Genomic DNA, 21,301 nt, shown 5'->3' with positions numbered 1-21,301 from the left:
CCACACAGTGAAATGTCCATTGGAAGCATGTTTTGAATTAAAAAGAAATATATATATATATATATATATATATATATATATATATATATATATATATATATATATGTATGTATAATTTTTTTTTAAGTCATTGTGAATAACTTCCAAGAATGAGCAGTTGGAAAGGGGCCTGAGTCCCAAAGTCCTGGAGATGGGGCTGGCAGAGGGGATGGTAGCTGGGGAGGGGCCTGCCTTCTTCTCAGGCCTCCTGGGGACAAGTCTGGGGTCCTTAACAGGGGTTCAGTCTGAGTCACAGGGGCTGTGGCTGCCAGAGGTGCTAGTGCAAAGGACCGGTGCATGGAGGGGGTGGGGGCTGCAGGCCCCAGAGAAGTTCTGGGCCTGATGTGGGACGGGCTGGTCCATTAACTGGAGAGTGTTCGCTGAAGGGCAGGAGCGCAGTGGGCTGGGAACCCTGCAGTCCCTGACTTTGCAGACTTGGTGGAGGGGTGGTCAAAGGGTGAACCAAGAGGATAGAATTTCAGACAGAGATAAGTGCAATCCGCAAAGGAAAGGATATATGATGAGATGTGGAGGGTTCTAGGGAGGATGGCCTGGAAGCGTGACTCCCCCCTGCCTTGTTCAACGGATAAAAGATGCTGTCCGTGAAGGAGCAACGCCTGCAGCACTAAGGTTAGGAATCAGCGCCTGCTCTGTGCTGCTCCCCTGCTGAGAACTTTAAGGGGATCATTCCATATGAACCTCCAGCTCCGTGAGGTAACTTTCACCAGCTCAGTTTTCACGGGAGAGGAGACTAATCTGAATCTCAGGCCCTAGTACATTCCAAGGTCATTCCGCCAGGAAGCAGTTGAGGTAGCTGTGAGCTGAACTCAAGGCTCAAATCCAAACGATGGTAAGGGCTGCCTCGGAGGTGGCTGAGCCCTGGAAGTAGGGAGGGATCCGGCCTGGATGTCTAGGGGGCTTCCTGAGAGGGGCAGAATGTTCTGGTTCCTGAAGCAGAAGCCGCGCGTTCCGCGGGTCGGGGAAATGTCTATCTGGCCTGCCCATGACATCCCCGGTGTGGTGCACTGCAGGTGTGAGGGGGGAGCCTGCGAGCCCAGGGGACTCCGCCCCGTCAGGATCCCAGAGGCCGCAGGGACTTCCAGTCCTACCCTGAGGTGATCGCCTCCTGAGGCGACACCTCTGGGGCAAAATGCGGTGACCACTCCTTTTACAGACGCGAATACTGTCAGCCCAGCGAGAGACGTGGGTTTTGGGACAGCGAACTAGGGGTCGGTCGACATTCCGAGAACCGGGCGGAAGGGGCACAAAGCTGGCTCAGGCCGGGCGCAGCGCCTCAGCCTCCAGGCCCTGCGGTGCGGCCACTCCCGCCCCCGGGCCGGCGCCAAGGACACTTTGCGCCTGCGCAATGAGAGCGCAAGGGCTGAGGCGCTTGGGGGGCGTGGTCGGCGACCCGCACGCAGGGACGTAGGGGGCGGAGCCCCAGGAGGCTGGGCGCCTCTGATGGGCTGCATCGGGAAGGGGGCAGGGCAAGAGGAGTTCTTGGGCGGGGCCTCGATTCCGGTTTGGAATTTTTGGCGCGAGTCAGTTCCGCGCGCGTTCACGGGCAGTTCCCCCTCCAGAGAGTCCTCTTGCCCCGTCGTAGAGAGCTGTCGACGGCAGACCTCAGCCCTCCTGACCGCCCCCGAGGTCTCCCGCGACCTCTGCCGACCCAGAATCTGGGACCTCGCGGAGCTGCTCCCCGCCCTCTCGCCCCAGGTGAGCCCAGGCCCGGCCCTGAGGGTTCTCGAGCCGGACCGCCCTCCCCTCCTCTCCTCCTCCCTCTCGTCAGCCTCACCCCGCTCCAGCCTCCTTCCTCATCCCCCTCCTACAGCCCCCCTTCCCTGTCGAATTGGGTTCTGCCCTACCCATCTGCTAACCCCTCTCTGGGCCAGTCCAGCCCCGGGCGGCCCCTCCCACTCCCCTCTAGCCTCTCTGGCGAGTCCCCTTGCTGCCCTCTCTCCTTCCCCAGCCTCCCTGTCCCCTTTCATTTGGTAACCCCTTCCCCTAGCGACTGCCCTCCCTTATTTGGCCCTCCCCAGGAAAAGCCCCACTCACGTTCCCCCTACAGCCCCTCCCCCGTGACAGTCGGTCTACTCTGTTCGCCAGGGTTTCCCCACGCCCACGGAGGTGAATCAGCTGTGGGCCTGCCCGCGAGGAGCTCACAGTCTAGCGTGGTAGACCGTGGTCAGCAGATGTGTCCAGCCCAGTGAGAGGGTGAGGCCTGTGGAAGCTGCAGAGGTCACCTGGCCCGTCCTCTGCTCAGGGCCACCCTGGATTCTCCCGGGAGCTCCTGCTCCTTCTACCTTCCCTGTCCCACCCCCAAAGCTGTTTGGCCAGGCCAGTGGTGCTAGAATGTAAATGAAAGTGGGATGGTCTGACAACTGGTTTAAGATGCAGATCTTAAAAGATTTAAGTGTCTCAGAATGTGCCAGGACTGCGCCTGGAGGCTGTACATACTTCTAACCAGCTTCTAACCAGCGTCCTGGGGATCCTGACATTCCAGTTCTTTACTTTGAGAAACCCGTAGGATTCCTGAGGTAAAAGGGGCAGAGGAAAGGTCCACACATTATGTAGGGTGAGCCTTCCAGGATGGCACTGTTGGGGGTCCCTCCCTCAGCCCTCACTCGCCCAGGGACAGGAGGGCACACTTCAGATGACTGCCCCCTTTTCAGTTACTGACTCACCCCTTGTTGGGTATGGCATCTTTTGATACACTGCCTTTCTCTCAAAAATTAAACTCCTCTCCCTTTTGTTTTCTTGTTTTTGTTTCAATTACAATGTAATTGTGTAATAACACAGCAGCCGGGTGCAGATACACAATCTTTGTGTATCTCTGCTCCAATACACAGTCACTTACACCCATGGGACCATTGCAACTTTGTGTGTTCTCTCAATGACTACTCAGAGCATTATTTATTATATATTATTTATTATATAATGAATAATTATATAGCATTTATTGAGGACTCTGCATGCCAGACACTGGGCTGAGCCTTCCCTGACTTCAGCATTACAGGTCCACAAACTCTTGAGGCCAGGAGTGTTTCAGAATTCAAAATATGTCAGATTTTAGAAAGCTAATAGGGTGCATATAACATTTATATGTAACACCACCCATGAGTCTGGGACATCATCCAACAATTAAACACATTAATATTTCTGTCAAGAAATCTATGAATATTCACACTGAGAGGAAAAAAGTAGGTCAGACCAGATTTTTCTGCTAAATGATTTTTGCATATAGATATCTAGCTGTCCCAGCACCATTTGTTGAGAAGATTATTCTCTCCCACAATTGTTTTGGCACCCTTGTCAAAGTCAATTGATTAGAAATGTGAGGGTTTATTTCTGAATTCTGTTTTAGTGCATTGATATATATATCTATCCTTGTGTGAGTACCACACTGTTTTGATTATTGTAGCTTTGAAGTAAGTTTTGAAGTTGGGAAGTGCAAGTCCTCCAACTTCATTTTGATTGTTTTGTTTTGACTATTCTGGGGCCTATGAATGTCTATATGAATTTTAGGATCAGCTTGTCAATTTCTGCAAACAATCCAGCTGGGATTCTGATAAGGATTGTACTGAATCCGTAGATCAATTTGGAAAGTATTGCCATTTCATTCATATTAAGTCTTTGGATCTATGAACATGTAATGTCTTTCTGTTTATTTAGGTTGTTGTTTATTTCTTAAGCTGAGGGGGAAAAGGAAAGAGCGTACATATCCATAATATTTGTTATGTTGACCTTATTCACCACTTTTCGTTCTCTTCATTTATTCCTGTGGGTTTGAGTTACCATCTGGTGTCATTTTCTAGTCCAATATAGTTTTGTTCCCACCCACCTCCTTTGTGCTGTTATTTGCAAGTATATTACATTTCTCTGTTATATGCTCAACAATACAATTACATACATATTCTTTTTAAATCAGTTAAGAGAAGAAGGGAGAAGAAATATGTATTTATTCTGTCTTATATTACATACTTATCCTAATCGGTGATCTTTGTTTTTTTATGTAGGTTAGAATTACTATTTGGGATCAGTGCTTTCAGCCTGAAGAATTTCCTTTACTTTTTCTTGTAAAGCAGGTCTGTTGGCAATGAATTCTTTATTTTGTTTATCTGTGAATGTCTTTATTTTGCCTTTATTTTTGAAAGATAGTTTTGTTAGATACAGGATTCTTGGTTTACAAATCTCCCTCCTCCCCGCCAGCACTTGGAATGTCATCCTGTTGCCTTCTGGCCTCCATTGTTTCTGATGAGAATTCAGCAGTTAATCTTATGGAGAGGCTTGTAAGTGATGAGTCATTTTTCTTTTGCTGCTCTCAAGATTTTCTCCTTGTTTTGGTTCACTCAGCACTTTTAATATGATGTGTCTGTGTGTGGATCTCTGCATTTATCCTACTTGAATTCATTGCACTTCTTGGCTCTGTTAATGTTCTTCTAAATCATATTTGGGAAGTTTTTATCCATTATTTCTTAGCATATATTTCCTGCTCCTTCTCTCTTTCTGGGACACTCATTATGCCTATATTGGTACACTACATTTCTCTGAAGCTCTGTTCCTTTTTCTTCATTTTTTCTCTCTGTTCTTCAGATTGCACAATCTCTATCAACCTACCTTCAAGTTCACTAGTTATTTCTTCTGCCTCAAATCTGTTGAACCCCTCCAGTGAATTTTTTCATTTCAGTTATGGCATTTTTCAACTCTACAATTTCCATTTGGTTATTTTAATAATTTCTATCTCATTATTGATATTTCCCATTTGATGAGATATTGTCATCATGCTTCCTTTACTGTAAGCGTGGTTTCCTTTAGTTCTTTGAATATATTTATAGCGGCTATTTTGAAGTCTGTCTGTTAAATCTCACATCTGGTCCATCTTACAGGCAGTTTCTGCTGTCTATTTTCCTGTGTGTGGGTCACACTTTCCTGTGTCTTTGCATATCTTCTAGTTTTTTTGGTTGAAAACTGGACATTTTACATAATGTTTTAGCAGCTGTGGATCCTGGTTCCTCACCCGCTCGGGGACTTGTGATTGTTGTTTGCTTGTCTATTTGTTTAGTGACTACCTAGATCATTGTAGTGACACATCTTTCTGCAATATGAAGCCTCTGACATTGCTCCTCAGAGGGCCCAGCGTGGGGCTTGTGCACAGTTACCCTGGGACACCAGTGGTTTTAGGGGGGGCTCTCTTTGACTGTCCTTTCCCTAATCACATCCACCTGTTACGCTTCCCCAGTTGCCGGCTGTCTGCTCTATTGTTTTTACCCTGGGTCATCAATTGCTCCATAGACTGATGCAATTAAATTTGGACTCCTTTAGAAGGGCGCTTTTGAGTTCAGTGTTGGAAGTTGTTCTGACTCTGGAAAGGCTCTTAACTACCTCTTTCCGCGGTTCTCTCTGGTAAACTAGCCTGCCCATGGTGTAGCTTGTTGCGCTAATGGAGGCACCAGCTTCCTCCTATTTGCTTACTACCCAACCTCCACTGATTCTGAGAGCACCTTTCAACTTGAACTTCCCACACTGTTTCAAATATAGTCAGTTTTTTGAAGGGAGGGCTTTGGAGCTGTCTGTTTTATGACCTTCCTCTGCCCCAAGCAGAATCTCTGAGCTGCAGCTCTGGAGATGGGGCAGGGACAGTGATACCCATCTGAGTGACACTGCTACCTTAGGCTTGCCTCTCTCAATGTGGAACCTCCTTCCTAGGAAGGAGCTGGGGCTCGAGGGATTGGGCTGCAGTATTCCCAGCCTGCTGGACCTGAGGCAGAGCTCCCACGCTATTAGTAGAGGCTGGTGGAAGGAGGGAGACTCGGCTTCTCCGCTATACCCAGCTGGAATTTAGCCACTGCAACATGGAACTGGAGTGGAACTCCATTACATGAGTTTCAGCATCCCAACTATGAATAAGAAAGCAAAGAAGAAACTTTTGGAATCAGACCTTCTTTTTTTACTTTGGAATTGAAGTTAAGGAAGTGTGGCCCTGTGTGCATATATCCGCCTCACAGTCTTGGAAGAGGCTGCATGTTTTAAAGTCAAATAGCGGTTGTGAGGAGGCAGGGAAGTATGTGCAGGTGGCCTGGCTCCAGAACCTGCCTTGATTCAACCTCGGATGGACTGTAGAAGCCTCCAGGATATGGCCCCGTGCAATTCAGTTTATGTTTCTCTGACCTCCAGGTACAGATGCATGTGCAGGCGTGTATATATTTGTCCTCTGCCTTTTCCCAGCAGGTGCTTGTGTGCCCACGGCTGCCAGGTTTAAAGCAGAACATGTGTGCAGAATAGACGCGGCTTTCCTCCACAGCCTTTCTGGGGCCACAGGACAAGGCGCTATTTGAGTGGCCACACTGTTCTGTATTCTGCCTCTCAGGACCTCCTGTGCTGGCCATGCCTGTGCCCACAGAGGGCACCCCGACACCCCTGAGTGGCACCCCCATCCCCGTCCCGGCCTACTTCCGCCACGCAGAACCTGGTTTCTCCCTCAAGAGGCCCAGGGGGCTTAGTCGGAGCCTCCCACCCCGGCCCCCTGTCAAGGGCAGCATTCCCATCAGCCGCCTCTTCCCTCCGCGGACGCCGTGCTGGCAGCAGCCCCAGCCCCGGAGGGTGTCATTCCAAGGCGAAGCCTCTGAGACCCTGCAGAGCCCTGGTTATGACCCGAGCCGGCCCGAGTCCTTCTTCCAGCAGAGTTTCCAGAGGCTTGGCCGCCTGGGCCACGGCTCTTATGGAGAAGTCTTCAAGGTGAGTGGGGTGACAGCTCTCTGGGCCTGTCTGGGGGTGCCCTTTGCCTCCCCCCGCTGCCTGGATGGGATAGTGTCCCGGGAAGCCTGTTCCCCTCTCTCCTGACTGCCCACCCCTCCTGGGCTGACGGGCTCCCCTTCTCAGTGCTTGATTTGGCTGCTTTCTCATAATCCCCCACGCAGACCCCTCCAAGGGCCCCCTCAGTGCATACTTTCCCCTTGCTTAGAGCCTGGCATGCCTGGCGGGGGCTCCCAGCTGCCATCTCCTCCTGCCCTGGAGCCAGCCGTGCTGGGGTCCTTGGAGAGCTCTGCCTGGCCCCCCGAGTCAGCCCCCCAAGTGCAGTGCACACCCAGCCCCCAGCCACCCCCAGGCTTGCAGGCACTTAGGCTACATCTTCCATGCCACCTTTTTTAAAAAAATATATTTTCCAATAATTTATATTTCCTTTAAAATGGTAGTTTTCCATACTACATAAAGACATTTTTGTTGTTAAAAAGTACAAACAACATAGACCCCTAGATCAGCTCTCCTTCCCAGAGGAAACCACTTCTCAGGTGGGTGTCCTTCTTTCCAGAACTTTCTCCATACATCTCTAGATTGACCATATAGAGACAAACCCATTTCTGTTCTCCACCGTGGATCACACTGCCTATATTGTTCTGTAGGTGGCTTGGTTTCATTTCCCAATGGTCTGAGAGACCCTCTGCGTTAGTACTTAGAGGTCTGCCCTGTCTCTTCCTCGCTGGGCTCCAGCAAACCAGTGCCCAGGCTGGAGGTCTGTCCGGTTTTGCTATTGTACATGCAGGGGTGTGTCTAAAGTAGATGCATGCTGCACCTTCTGCATATGTGAAATCTTAATAGAATCTGCTGGATTGTTCTGCTTAGTGGTTGTGCCACTTCCCACCCCGCTTGTGGGTACTACCTCCCTTCTTAGGTGCGCTCCAAGGAAGACGGCCAGCTCTATGCAGTAAAGCGCTCCATGTCGCCATTCCGGGGCCCCAAGGACCGGGCCCGCAAGCTGGCCGAGGTCAGTGGCCATGAGAAAGTGGGGCAGCACCCATGCTGTGTGCGGCTGGAGCAAGCCTGGGAGGAGGGCGGCATCCTGTACCTGCAGACGGAGCTGTGTGGGCCCAACCTGCAGCAGCACTGTGAGGCCTGGGGTACCAGCTTGCCCGAGGCCCAGGTCTGGGGCTACCTGCGGGACATCCTGCTCGCTCTGGCCCACCTGCATAGCCAAGGCCTGGTCCACCTTGACATCAAGCCTGCCAACATCTTCCTGGGGCCCCGGGGCCACTGCAAGCTGGGTGACTTTGGGCTGTTGGTGGAGTTGGGTGCATCCGGAGCCAGTGAGGCCCAGGAGGGAGACCCCCGCTACATGGCCCCCGAGCTGCTGCACGGCTCCTATGGGACAGCGGCCGACGTGTTCAGGTGAGGGCTGGGCCTGGGAGGTCCTTCCTGGGTGGCATACAGGTCAGCAGAGGGAGGGAAATGCCATTCTAGCCCAAAGTCAGGAGGATTTGGCCTCAGGCTGGGAGGTGCTGCCCTAAGGGGGTGGAGGCCCCACCCTCTAGTTGAGGGGGTTCTGTCAGGCTGTAAGCAGCAAGACCTGGGAGCTGTTCCTTTGGATTTACCCATCTCCACGGAGGGACTATTATTATGCCATTTACAGGGGAACAGGCACAGAGGGGTTAAGGGACTTGCCTGAAGTCCAGTTAGCAAATGGTGAAGCTGGGACTGGACCAGGCGCTGGGTTTCCTGGTCTATGCCAGTAACTACTACTCTGCCTCTAATAGTCTATCCATCCATATCCACAGGACCACGGTAAGAACACTAGTAACTATAGTACCTGTCTGGTGGCTTGTGGGCTGCACTGAGCACTAGGTTCATGCTTCATGACATGGTCCCATCATTGGCCCTTCTGGGGCCCGAGCCCCTTCTTCCCCACCTCCCTTGCTCATGGTGGAAGACAGCTGCCCTTTTCTACCCTTTTCTCAGGGGCAGCCTTGGGCTCTGGGGTCTGTGGCCCTAAGGCCAATCCTGCCCCTCTTCTATCCCTGTCCTCTCCCCAGTCTGGGTCTCACCATCCTAGAAGTGGCATGCAACATGGAGCTGCCGCATGGTGGGGAGGGCTGGCAGCAGCTGCGCCAAGGCTACCTGCCCGCCGAGTTCACTGCAGGTGAGTTGGGGGCAAGGATGGGAAGGGCCATGGGGCCATGGGGAGGGCACACTCATGTTGGAGGGAATGGCTGGCAGTGGGGGGCTTCTGGGCTCAGGGACGAGTCACCCCTGACGTAGCCTTGCTCTGTGGACAGGCCTGTCTTCTGAGCTGCGGTCTGTCCTCATCATGATGCTCGAGCCTGACCCCAAGCTGCGGGCCACAGCTGAGGCCCTGCTGGCCCTGCCAATGCTCAGGCAGCCGCGGCCCTGGAGCGTCCTGTGGTACATGGCTGCTGAAGCCCTGAGTCGAGGGTGGGCCCTGTGGCAGGTAAGCCTGGTGACAGTGACAGGTTATTCTGCCCTGCTCCCTGGCCCTGGGTCTGCCCAGCCTCCCTCAGCCCCCCTGTCCCCACAGGCCCTGCTTGCCCTGCTGTGTTGGCTCTGGCATTGGCTGGCTCACCCTGCCAGCTGGCTGCAGCCCCCAGGCCCGCCGGCTACTCCGCCTGGCTCACCGCCCTGCAGCCTCCTCCTGGACAGCAGCCACTCCAGCAACTGGGATGACGACAGCATAGGGTGGGTGAGAGCTCAGGATGGAGGGGTGGGGGTGGGGAAATGGGCTCAGTGTGGCCAAACCCCACACCGATGTCCAGGCCTCACAGGAATTAGTGGTGAACTGGGACCCCGCCCACAAACTTGGCCCGTCATACCCCGGGAAGGGCACCAAGGCTGGTGGGGGTGCGGCCTGGCTTAGTTTGAATGCATGTTTCTTCAGCGCTCAGTGTATGGAACGGTCGCTGTGCAGAGCACAGCAGAACTGGCAACTTCACACTTAGGGCACTGACACACTAACGAGCAGCCAAGGGCCATGGCCCCCACTGGGACTGGTAGGCCGTGCAGCCCCCACTCTAGTTGAGCCTGCAGTGTCCAAGGACAAGGCATTGTCCTTATTGGGAGACGACACCCCCCGAGCCTGGCGAGCCTTGCCCTGGGAGGAATTCCAGTCCCAGGTGCCTGGTGGCCAAGCAAGAGGCTGTAATTAAGAAACTGCTTGCAAAGGAAAATCACATGCTCCGCACAGTTCTCAGAAGGAATCACGCCATTAACCCCTTCCTTACAAAAATGTTATCCCATTGCCATAGGGACACTTTATAGTAGACACGAAGTGCCAGAAAAACTTCATGTACCACAGGTTCACTTCAACGCCAGCTCAGTTGAAGCCTGTCTTCTGCAAAGGGACAGAGGTGGCCTTTGAATGTGATCAGGTGGACTTTAAAAGTAGTGAAAGTGCTTCTTTCAGAGGGTACCACACTTCCATTGTCCCAGACTATGGCTCCTGCCTGTGTCCAGCGGGAGCCAGCCCAGGGACAGGGTGGTCTTGCTGCTCCCAAGGCCTCCTCACCGTGCATTCCCCAGCCGACAGCCTGCTTGTCTCACCCACCCCGTGCAGGCCCTCGCTTTCTCCAGAGGCCATGCTGGCCAGGGCCACCAGGAGCACCTCCACTCCCCGGAGCACACACACACTGAGGTACATAGGCCCAGGGTCAGGGGGAGGGGATGGAAGGTGCAGCTTTCAGATCCTGAGGGTCATTTCTCTCGCTTCTTTTCCCCCAGGGATGCCCTGGACCTAAGTGACATTGACTCTGAGCCCCCTCACGGCTCCTTCCCCTCCTTTGAGCCACGGAACCTCCTCAGCATGTTTGAGGACTCGCTGGGCCCCACCTGAGCCCCAGCCCAGCCTTGGCGCTTTTAACCTTTTAGCCTATCCCTACATCGTCTTGGAAGCTGGGGTCCCTCTGGGAACTCCAGTGGTCCTTTCTGCCTGGCCATGTCTAATAAAAGGTATCTGAAACTTGGGAGCACCCAAGCTTGCTTGCATGGCAACACAGCGCTTCTTGCCCCTTTTATTGATGTTGCGTAGGGCCCCTGGCCAGCCGACTGGAGCTGGGAACCCCACACTGTGTGGAGCAGAGATTTCCTGAGCAGACTCATCCCCGACGGGCAGGTTGAGCTGTCAGAGCATGGCACTCACGGTGGAGAATGGGCCCCCAGCCCAATGGGCCTGGGTCCAGGGCCACTCAGCTCTTTGTATCTCTCTGCCAGTTGCCTGGAGAAAGAGGCAGCAGCCCTCCTGCCTCTTGGTCCTGGGATAAGGGGCTAGTCCTCCTGCCCAAACCCCTCACTCCACAGTCTGGACAGAGAGAGAAGGGGTGGCTGAGCCTCAGGCTGCTGGGAGGGCTGGCATGCAGGGCCCAGAGACAAGTCAGGAATCGTAGGCTCGTAGCTGGGCCAGGCACCTACAAAATAACTTGCATGAAAATCTAAAGAGGGGCAGGGTGGGGCGATGGCTGTGGGCTGGCAGGATTCTAACTGTGAGCAAGATTTGACCCCAGAGCCCCTCTGGCCCAACCCTCACAAGTCACAGTGGGCCAATTGAGGCCCTGAGAAGGACTGGTTTCCTTTCAGCCTGCACAGGAAGACTGCCCCTGGAAGAAGGCAAGGAGGGATGTTGGAGCTCCGAGGCATGGGTAGGAGGAGAGGCTTGTCTCAGGGGAAGAATGGGTGAACAGACCAGGGCTCCCAGCTGGGAAGCATCCAGGGAGCCAGCTCCTTGCAGATCAACAGGAGGGAAGCTTGGTGTTGGTGGCCCTAGAAGACTGTGGGCAGGCGGACATGGCAGGTGGCTCAGTCTGGCGGGCAGGCGTGGTGGGCAACCCAGAGCAGGTCAGGCACGACACCAGCGTGCAGCTGCAGGATGGAGCCCACACTGAGGAGGTGCATAATCTGGTGTGAGTTGCCCCAGTAGTCGAAGCGGCCTGGTCCCCAGCGCTCTGGCAGACGGGCCACATTCACTAGCCCCCCAAGCAGTGCCAGCGCATCCATGCGCAGGTAGCAGGGCAGGGAGCCTGGGGCCCCAGAGCCCAGCCCCACTCCCCGGGCCCCAAATACCAGGAGGCGGGCACCAGCCTGCCAACCAAAAGCACGGAGCCGAGCACTGGTGGAGGGTGCAGTGAGGGCCCGCCAACCGGCCACACCCGACAGCATGGTGTAGGCCACCAGGGCAGCTGGGCGCAGCCAGGGCCTGCAGGCCAGGGTGCAGTGGATGATGGGCAGGGCCCCTGCACAGAAAAGAGGCAGGAGAGGGCACATCAGTCTGGGGATCTGCCTGCCCTTCCTCCCCAGGGCTCATGTGAGTGTCCCCTGCCCCCACCTCCCTAGTTGCCCCCCAGCGCCCATCCTTTGAGCCCCCCCATCCCTGACTCACCGAGCGTGTTGACAAGGCAGACGCCACACATATCCAGGGCAAGGAGCCGGGTGTACACAGGGCTTCCCCCTTGGTGGCACATGAAGAGATGGTAGAGCACAGAGCCTGCGGGTGGTGCCAGGCAGGCCACACAGTGTGTGCCCCCCAGCCAGCCATCCTTGCCCAGCTGACCCCAGGGCATGGTCATCGGCAACAGCACTAGGAAGCCCAGCAGGGCCAGCCCTGGGGGAGGGAGACAGTTATCCATCACACAACTTTAGCACAGAGGACGAGTCATGTCCTCAGGGAGTCCACAGTCTAGAGATGACACGGGCGGGATGAGAGCAACACAGATCCTGACAGCGCTGATAGCCAGCCAGCCAGCCATCGCCAGACCTGGGACAGGCAGGCCCTGGGCTTTCAGGAACTTATTCAGAAGAGCTCACAGTAGTTCTGGAAGTAGAACCCATTATTCCCACTTTGCAGGTGAAGAAACAGTAACCCGTTCCCAGGTGACCCCAGCAAGCAAGAGAGAGCCTGGGCAGTCTTAACTCCCAAGCTGCTCCCACCCCTGCAGCCACATCACCTCCTCTGAAAGGAGGCCCCCAAGCCTCCAACCTGGCCACCTCAGTGTGTCAGCAGAAGCCAGAAGTAGGCATGACCTCAAGCGGAGTTCTGAATAGGACATGTGGGCAATGATACCAGATCCAGGGCCATTTAGCTTGCTCATCCTAACTCTGTCCTCTTCTCCATAAGTGACCAGACAAAGGAAGGCTTTAGGCCTTTTTGTCTTCCATAAGGGGGTGAGGCCAGGCAGGGGGTAGGGGACTGAAAGGAGTTTGTTCCATCTACCCAAGCACCTTCTCGGTGAGCTCCATTCCTCCAAACCTAGGTGTCCTACTCCTCACTCGCCGATGGCACTCTGGCATTGCCCTCACAGGGGTAAAAGGTGGGCACAGCAGGCTGGGGCCGTTGGCTGCCCACTCTTGCAGGGTCTGGCCAGGCCATAGTCCTCCAGTAAGCTGAGCCCAGCCTGCTCAGGGCCCCTCTTGCTGGCCAGGGCAGGCCAAGGACGGACAGGGCTGTGTCAGCAGAGCTCAACCAGGCCGCGGAGGAGGGGCGGGGGGTGGGGGAAGAAGGAGTGGCCACCAGGCGGAGCCCCAAGACTGGGCTGCCCAGGAAGGGGGTGGCAGGGCTGCTGCACGGGGTGGGGCTGGGTCCTGGCTTCCCCTTCTGGGCCCCTCCTCGTCCAAGTAAACACCTATCTCCGGGAAGGGTACTGGCAGGGGAAGGTGCGTAGAGCACCGGGATTATGAAGAGGCTGGACCCTAGGCTTCTCCCTGGGGCTCAGGGAGATTAAGCAGACTCAGTCCCCCATTCTGCTTTCCTCGCCTGTGCCGGGGCCCCGCCAGGGGAACGGAAGCGGGCAGCACCGCCCGGGACAATGGCAGCTTTGTCACCGCGGCTCCTGGCCGTGCCAGAGCCCGGGCAGCCCAGGACCTGAGCGCTAGGGCACTCCTCGGCCTTCCGGCCCCCGGCCTGGTGCGGGCAGGGCTGCCCCGGCTGTAGAATGTGGGGCGCGGCTCACCGTGTGTGTAGATGTTGCCCAGCTCGTTGTGCAGGTAGAAGAGGCTACGCAGGCAGCCCGAGCCGCTGCTGGCTGGCCGGTAGCCGGTCAGCACGAACTTGTTGAACTGCAGGTGCGGCGGCGAGCTGGCCCAGTCCAGCAGGCGCGGCCCAGCCAGGAACGCCATGGCCCAGCCTGGCGCGGGCTGTCTGCGTTCCTCTTGTCCCCGGGCCTTCTCCTCAGTGGGGCTGCAGCGGCGGGAGGTTCATCGCGACGCCCGCCCACCGTCTAGTGCATAGTCCGCGCAAGCGCCGGCCTTGGGGTCCTGGCTCGCGTCGCCCCCCCCCCGCGCTGCGCAAGCGCGGGCCTGGCGCCCCCGCGCCGGGGCGGAGGCTGGGGACACACGGGGCGATGGAGCGCACTGCGGCTCGCTCCGCTGGGGCAGGCGCGCCGCAGGGACAGCTCGCCGCGGCGGCAGCGGCCAGTAGTGTCTGCAGCCGCGAGGACGGGCGCGGCCGGACGCGTACGGGGATGCCAGGCTCCGCCCCAGCTGACCGCCCCCGCCATCCCGCTAGCGTTTCGCGCGCTGGGCCCCTGACGCAGATGCTGCGAGGGCCAATGGTCGCGGCTGGAGGGTTGGCCCCGCCCCGAGACCGCCCAGGCCTTCACCTTCTTAGTATAATATATGCGGTCCCAGCCTCATTTACATGGGGTGGCTGTTAACTTGGGACCCGACGTTCAGGTTCCCCGTGACTCTGCCGGAGTGACCCCGGCGTCTCGCGTTCCTCCTCAGTGCGTGCCCGGGCTTTCTGCGCGACCCCCTGGTCAACGCACCTTTGGGGACCCACCCTCCCCGGCACAGCCCCACTCCGCAGCCCGGGCTCTGTCCAAGGTACTACCGGCCCGGGACGTTCGGACGGGTCAAGTGTAGGGCCGGTGCTACCCCACTCCAGGGGGGATCTCTCCACTGGCCCGGCTCCCCAGGAGCGCAGCAAGGCGCACTGAGATGCCCAGGCCTCTACGGCTGTGCGTGACGCGCCCAGCGTCCTTGGGCGACGCCCAACCCTTCGGGTCAGGCTTCTTCGAGCTTGTGCTCCACCAAACTCTCCCTGTTATCGCCCACAGGTGCACCTTTGGCCTCGCCCAGGACTGGGAGGAAACGGAGGGGGAGACAGAGGGCAAGAGGGCAGGGGAGAAAGGTCGGTCCCCGCCTGGATTCATACTAAGGCGGGCCCAGGACGGCATCCCTTCTGCCTAACCTGGCTCACAGCCGGCCTCCTCCTCCCCTTCTCCGGGACCCCGCCCACCCATCCTTCCGCCTGGGCATTTCAGGCGGCTCCCAAAAACTCTTTGCGTAGAACGCCCTTAATTTGCATGGACACACCCAACCGTTGGCTCCAGTGTCTTCATCAACATTACTCTTCTCACTCACCACGTTAGAATTTACAGAGCCCTGTACCAAAATAGGTCCTTTATTCAAAGTCTGTGGATGGTCTTTTGGCTACTTTTGTTGGTCTCTCACATTTCACTTAGGGCAGCAGTCCAGGACCACCCCGAGAGGGGCTCAAAGACTCCTGATATCAGAGATGCCCGTATCAAGGTCTAAGAGGAGGGGAGCCGATTCCTCTTGCCCTTTGGCTTCGACCCTCTGGACCCCAGAATAAGGCCAAGTTCCCAATAATAGCATCAGATACTTTCTGTCCGACCTCCGGCCTCTGAGAAATGACCAGAGACCGAGCTGCTCTTAAAAAAGTGGAAGGCCAAGATAGAGTGCGGCACAGCATCGCAAGTGTCCATTCCACTGTAGGAGGGTCCAATGGACCTTGGGGGTCCCGAGTCAGAGAGCAGAGATGAGCGAACGCAGGGAACTCTGGCTGGAGGTGCTCAGGGGGCGGTAACTCGAGGCTAGACCCTCAGCCTGGGGGCCCCCGGGGGGACAGGGCAGGGCCACCCCTCGAGGACGGCGGTACCACACGGCCCAGCTTCTCCCCGAGCCCCGGGAAGGCCCCAACGCTGGAGGACCTTTCCCCGGAGCCAGCAGACAGCTCCTAGACAGAGAATAGACCTCAGCTGAATACCCAACCAATCTCACCTCCAGCATCCTGTTTCACCTGCGATCCCACGCGCGATTTTCTGTGTGGACCCAAGGCCAGTCCCTCAAGAACCCATGAATTCCTCCCAGCTCCGTTCCCTTCCTGGGCCCCCAGCTTCCCACCAGGGCACCGCGCCCCAGCGCGCGCACCGTCGGCGCAGCACGCGCAGCAGTGACAGCAATAGCAGCAGCAGCAGCAGCACTGAGACGGCCGTCACCATTGAGAAGACCCGGGCTGCGGGAACACGGGTGCGGTGAGGACAGGGCTCGGAAGGGTATGCTCCCCAAATTCCCTCTCGCCTCGAACGCCCGCCTCACCCCCCATCGCAGCCTCCGGAGCCCCAGGCCGGGGGCTGCAGCTCACGTTGGTCCCGTCGGGGAGCGCTGCGGGGGTCTGGGCCGAGCCTTTGGGGGGCGCCCGGTCCTCGGCGGCGTCCTGCAGCCCTGCGGAGAGGGGTGTGAGGCAGGGTGGCGGGGGGAGCAGGCCTGGGGAGGGGGGGACCCGTCCGGGACTCACCGCGGTAGGTGAGCGCAAAGCCCTGCGCGTGGCCGCGCGCGTCACTGCGGAAGGTGAGCAGCAGCGCGGCGGCGCGCAGGCGCAGCGGCCCGGGCGGCGGTGGGAGGGCGCCGTCGAAGACGCGGAGCAGGCTGCCGGAGGCCGCGTCGCGCAGCTCCAGCCGGTCGCGAGGGTCAGCCAGCTCGAAGAGGCGGAAGGTGAGCTCCAGCGCCGCGCCCGGCGGGCCAAGAACCCAGCTGCAGTTCCGGTCCGGCCCGTACTCGTCCGGAAAGTCCGGGGAGTAGATGACGCCCTGAGGTGCAGTCCAGTTCCCCTGGCAGGAGCCCACTGACACTGTGGGCCAGGCCGGCGGTCAGATCCCAGAAACCCGCGGGCTTCACCTTCACAGAACGGGGCTCCACACCGCTGAAGTTCCACTGCTTCCCAAGCAGCCCCCGCCCCTAGGCCGGTCCACTCGCGTCCTCCGGCCCCTTCCATAGGTTTACATTGATCCCCTCCTCAAATCCCGCTCTCAACCCCAGACCCCGCCCTTGGCCCGGACATTCAGCCCAGCCCTCTCGTCGGACCCTTCACTCAACCCAGTCCTCTTCTCAGGCCCCGCCCCCAGCTTACGGCCTCTCCTTCCCGCGTTTCGCCCCCTAACGGGACATCGCTCTCCGCGTCCCACCAGACTCCTCCTTTCACCCAGGCCCCTCATGCCTGTCCACTCCTCACCTTCGTAGATGCCCAGGCGCCCATCGCCGCCGCACAGCTGGCCCGGGTGGCCGAAGCAGATCTGGTCACAGTCTGTGGCCGGGGCCGGGCGTCCCCGGGCCAGGTCGCTTTCAGAGCCACAGAAGCAGGCGTAGCCAGCCTCCACGCCCGCCAGCTGGGAGCATAGACTGGGTGACTCCAAGGGCAGGGTCTGGGGTAGGGGTAAGTTAGTGGGAGCCAGGGGTCGGGTTTGGAAGTGGGAATTGGGCTGAACGTTCAGAAATCAGTGTCAAGGTTTGGCGTCAGAGTTGGGAGTTGATTTGGGTCCTGAGGTCAAGGTCAGGGATCACTGGTCTGGGCCGGTGGGCAGTACCTGGTAGCCCTTCATGCGGCAGAAGCGAAGGCACACCTGGACCGTGAGCTTCGTTGAGGTGCCACTGGGGCCGCTGAGAGCCGGGGGTGCCCCCGAGTCCACAAAGCAGCCCAAGTAACCTGGCACTGAAGGGGCAGGGGAGTCAAGCTCTGTCTGTTGCCTCCAAAAGTGAACTCCACTCAGGCAGTCCAGCTCTCCCACCCTTGTCCAGCTTGGCCTACTCACTGTGGCATGTGGGGATGTCGCAGTACCGCCAGTAGATGCCCTCCTCTGTCTCGGCCACATAACACCACGGCTGCACATCACCATCTGGGTTCCTGCAGATGGGGGAGAAGTGATTGGGATCCTACCACCCCAAGGGCCGTAAATCCCAGGCCCCACCCCAGGGCCTATTGGCAAAATGGTCAGCGTGTGTAATAGAGCTCCTCTCTGTTCTGCCTGTCGACTTCCAAGTGGACGGTGGGAAGTTATTAAAGGGTCCTAATGGTCTTCAGCTGTTGCTAGGACGTGACCTCACATATGAGGACTTTGAGGTTATCTCTAGTGTTCGCCCCCAACTCCGCCACGGGCCTCTGCCAAGTGCCTGGCTTCAGAACCCTGCTTTAAAGCAGAAGTGGTGACTCCTATCAGCCTAGAAGTGTTCTCCCGCTCAGCTCGGTCCCTGCTGCTCCAGACTGCAGTTGTGGCTCTGAACCCCCAATCCCACCATCACTGCTAGTGGATGCCCCTCAAAGAAGTTGTATGGCAGGAGCCCGGCCCCTCACTCCTGGCCCCGCCCGCACTGGCCCCTTGAGTGCCCAGGCCTGATCTGAGGCTCTGCAGGAGTTGATCACCTAAGCCCGGACACGTGTCAGAAAATGTTCTGAGCGCCCAGCCCTGCCCCCAGCGCAGGCTGGACCCTTCAGCTCTGCCCCTAAACCCTCCGGATGGACCCAATACCTGCCCAGCGGAAACCTCCGCTCAGTCAACACAGAGCCCCAGCGGCAGACCTACGCCGGCAATAGTGCACCCAGCCCCTGCCGCAGCACAAGCCCCGCCCCAAAAGGTCCCTCCTCAAGCAGATCACGCCCGTGGCCCTCACCTGCAGAAGTTGTGCGCACCCAGCCCCCAGCGCCCCTGGGGGTCGCTGGCGCTGCTGTAGCTATGCTGCTGCGTCTGGTCCCAGAAGAGGCATGGGCGGCCGGCCTCGCGTGGGCCGGTGTGGTTTTGGCGGCCGCGGTAGTCGGCGCCATTCACCTGGAAGCACTCGGACAGGCCTGCACGGCGACGGCGGGGCCTGGGGAAGTCCGGAGCCTCGCCCGACATCATCACCCCCTGACGCCAACTCCCGCCCGGCTCCCCAGCCAGAGCCCCCGGCGCTGCTCAGCTGCTCCCGCCACCTGCTCTGCCCCCTCCCCAGGCTCAGGGTCCTAGGCGCGGAGGCGGAGGAGGGAGTGGTAGCCAAGGCCCAGTTGCCCGGCCAAGACTCACCTGGGTTATGCAGGCTCCCGGCAGAAGCCACGCGCAGCATCGGGAGGACGTGGAGGAGAAGGAGGAGACCCTGCGAGGCCCGTGTCCCCATCGCCCCCAACCTAGCAGAGGTCACTGTGGCCCGAATACGACCAGTGCTGCCCCCGGGGTCGCTCCGGGGTCTCCCAGGAGACCTGGGGGGCGTTGTCCACTGACAGTGCCGCTTCGTCCCACTCTGGGCAACGCCCTCCGTCTGGGGCGGGGAAATAGCTCCCGGGGGTATTTGCCTCCCAGGAGTTCTGCCCCTGAAGGCGTCTCTTTCCTCCTGCCTCTAACTGGGCGCTGGGGGGTGTGTCTCTGGCCAGGGGCTGTCTCGGTCTCTGCCTCCCTGTGCTCCGGATCTTGCCGTGACCTCCACACCCACGGCCTCCCGCTGCGCCTTGCTCTCCGAATCTTCCTAGCCCAGATCTCTAAGGCGCTGCCTCCTACCCCCTTCGCGTCCCTCTGCGGGTCCCTCCCCCCTGGGTCCCTCCCTCTCCCCCCAGGCCGGGAAGCCCCGCCCGAGACTGAAGCGGAGGCAGCAGGTCCAGACGCCTTCCACGCCTGCCCCGGGACCCTCGGCGTCCCGGCGCGCGCCTCTTCGCTGCTCCCCCTCTCAGGGCCGGTGCAGGTTCTAGGGGGAGTGTGTGGAGGAGGCGCGCACTGTGGAGGAGATACAGGACTCTTTCCCGAGGTCACATGCCCCCGGGACACCCTTTCACGGGCACAACTGAATGAAATGTACGCACGCACTCCCTCTCAGTCAGCCACTCGTTGTCATACGCTCACACGCACACCCTCTTTCGGATGCTCACGCCTTTCCACAGGTCCCGACGCCTCTGGCCTGACGGAGGAAGTGCCACTCCCTGACCCCCGCACCCTCCAAAGAGGCGGGAATGGTGGACGCTCAGTCCCCGACAGGCACTGGCAGCTGGTGTCTGGGGAGGAAGGCAGCTGCACCCTTAGTCTCAGCCTGTCCCCTTCTCTCCTCCCCCTTTTCTCCCTGGGACCCCCCACCCCCTAGCCCAGGCTCGCCGGAGCCATCGCTACGCGGTGGAATTCCCCCAGCGGTGCCCCCCCACACACACCTGGCGGGGGAGGGGGAGGGGAGCAGGCCCAGGCAGGCGTGGGGGGAAATTCCCCACCCCCTCCCCCTGGGCCCGAGTCTTCTGATCTCCTAGCGCCGCCCGCCCGCTGCCCTCAGGGCTTGGGGGGAGGCCAGCGCAGGTGCGTGGGAGGGCGGGGGCGGGGGCCTGAGGAGGAGATGGGTGGTGGCTGGGGGCCCAGAGCGGCCCCGCCCCGCCCAGATCCCTTGCCCCTTAGTCCAGCCTTCCCACCCCTCACCAAATCAGGCTGTCCACCTTAGGAGGACAGGTTCCGGCCTTGTCAGTAACAGCCCGCCCCCAAGATGGGGGATGCAGGAAGGATTCTAGAACGGCCGCTGATGGTGATGAGACCAGTGGAGACCTCACAGTTAGTGACTCACACACAGGCTCTTGGGTCTAGGAGCAGGTGGTGCACAGGGGATCATTCGAAGGACATGGGCCTTCTGAGACCAGAGGCTGGTGCCTGAGTCGCCTCCTGGCGCTGGGGGAAGCTCAGGCTGACCAAGGCTCACCTCCCAGTTTCCTGGCCCCACAGAGCACTTGACTGGAGTTTCACCTGGTAACTGGTGACTGGGTAGCCACCCTTCTCCTTCCCGCCCAAGAGCGCCATGGCTTGAGAGGCTCAGTGGCATTGTCCCAGTCTCTGCCCCAGGGACAGCACCCTAGGGCTGCAGGCAGAGGCCATGGTCTGGGCAATGCTGGTACGCAGGGAGCCTCGCCTCCCATGGTCACAGCCTGCTGAGGAAAGGTGAAGTGAGGGATAGGGACACCTAGGGCCCTGCGTGCAGAATGGGGATCAGTGGGGGGGAGTGGAGGAGGAACTCGCCCCTTCCCTCATGGGAGGGTGGACCAAAAAGCACTGTCCATTTGGACCCCTCACCTCCCACTGCCTCAGTCTCCTGCAAAAGGGGTGTCAGATGAGAGGGAGGGGGTTCTCAGTTGCAGAACTGGGGCTGAGATGAGGGCCAGTGTCCCCACTGCAAGCTCTAGTCCCAGGTAGCTCACAGAACCTCCAACTAAGAAGGCCTGGGCTCTCATTCCCTGCTGAGGGGCCCCACAGACTAGGGGCTTAAACAACAGAAATATATTGTCTCCGTCTGGAGGCTCTAAGTCCAAGCTCGAGATGCCACCAGAGTTGGTTCCTTCTGAGAGCTGTGGGGGAGAATCTGTTCGATGCCTCTTGATTAGCGTTGGCAGTTTGCTGGCTATCATTGGCTTTCCTTGCTTGTAGAAGCATCACCCTGACCTTCAACTTCATCTTCATATGGCATTCTCCCTGTGTGTGTGACAGGT

At 58.3% G+C, this 21,301-nt stretch overlaps 3 protein-coding genes across 10 annotated transcripts; 1 reads left to right on the top strand and 2 right to left on the bottom strand.

Annotated features, from left to right (window-relative positions):
• The first annotated feature begins 1,570 nt into the window (after nt 1–1,570).
• Nucleotides 1,571–10,684, top strand: PKMYT1 (protein kinase, membrane associated tyrosine/threonine 1). 8 transcript variants are annotated; one of them, XM_033101609.1, is made up of 9 exons: nt 1,616–1,755; nt 2,146–2,253; nt 6,265–6,774; nt 7,709–8,202; nt 8,844–8,950; nt 9,087–9,259; nt 9,347–9,504; nt 10,379–10,456; nt 10,543–10,684. In XM_033101609.1, exons 3-9 carry the CDS (start codon nt 6,424–6,426, stop codon nt 10,652–10,654), a joined length of 1,473 nt encoding a protein of 490 aa, XP_032957500.1. In that variant the 5' UTR covers nt 1,616–1,755; nt 2,146–2,253; nt 6,265–6,423; the 3' UTR covers nt 10,655–10,684. The 8 variants fall into 8 exon arrangements, with proteins under 8 accessions (XP_032957502.1, XP_032957501.1, XP_032957500.1 ...); XM_033101611.1 differs by lacking the exon at nt 2,146–2,253 and having other exon boundaries at nt 1,571–1,755; nt 6,407–6,774; XM_033101608.1 differs by having other exon boundaries at nt 6,407–6,774; nt 9,087–9,504.
• On the bottom strand, nt 10,666–14,252 carry PAQR4 (progestin and adipoQ receptor family member 4). The gene is made up of 3 exons (XM_033101612.1): nt 13,761–14,252; nt 12,194–12,415; nt 10,666–12,047 (listed from the first exon to the last, which is right to left on the bottom strand). Exons 1-3 carry the CDS (start codon nt 13,924–13,926, stop codon nt 11,614–11,616), a joined length of 822 nt encoding a protein of 273 aa, XP_032957503.1. The 5' UTR covers nt 13,927–14,252; the 3' UTR covers nt 10,666–11,613.
• A 987-nt stretch (nt 14,253–15,239) lies between these two features.
• On the bottom strand, nt 15,240–19,179 carry KREMEN2 (kringle containing transmembrane protein 2). The gene is made up of 9 exons (XM_033101699.1): nt 18,885–19,179; nt 18,496–18,670; nt 17,640–17,731; nt 17,415–17,539; nt 17,063–17,216; nt 16,349–16,681; nt 16,150–16,275; nt 15,982–16,066; nt 15,240–15,787 (listed from the first exon to the last, which is right to left on the bottom strand). Exons 1-9 carry the CDS (start codon nt 18,973–18,975, stop codon nt 15,577–15,579), a joined length of 1,392 nt encoding a protein of 463 aa, XP_032957590.1. The 5' UTR covers nt 18,976–19,179; the 3' UTR covers nt 15,240–15,576.
• Nucleotides 19,180–21,301: the final 2,122 nt, after the last annotated feature.

Source organism: Rhinolophus ferrumequinum (genome assembly GCF_004115265.2).
Source record: "Rhinolophus ferrumequinum isolate MPI-CBG mRhiFer1 chromosome 15 unlocalized genomic scaffold, mRhiFer1_v1.p scaffold_54_arrow_ctg1_1, whole genome shotgun sequence".
Lineage (NCBI taxonomy): Eukaryota > Metazoa > Chordata > Mammalia > Chiroptera > Rhinolophidae > Rhinolophus > Rhinolophus ferrumequinum.
This window is presented reverse-complemented; position numbering and strand designations above follow the sequence as displayed.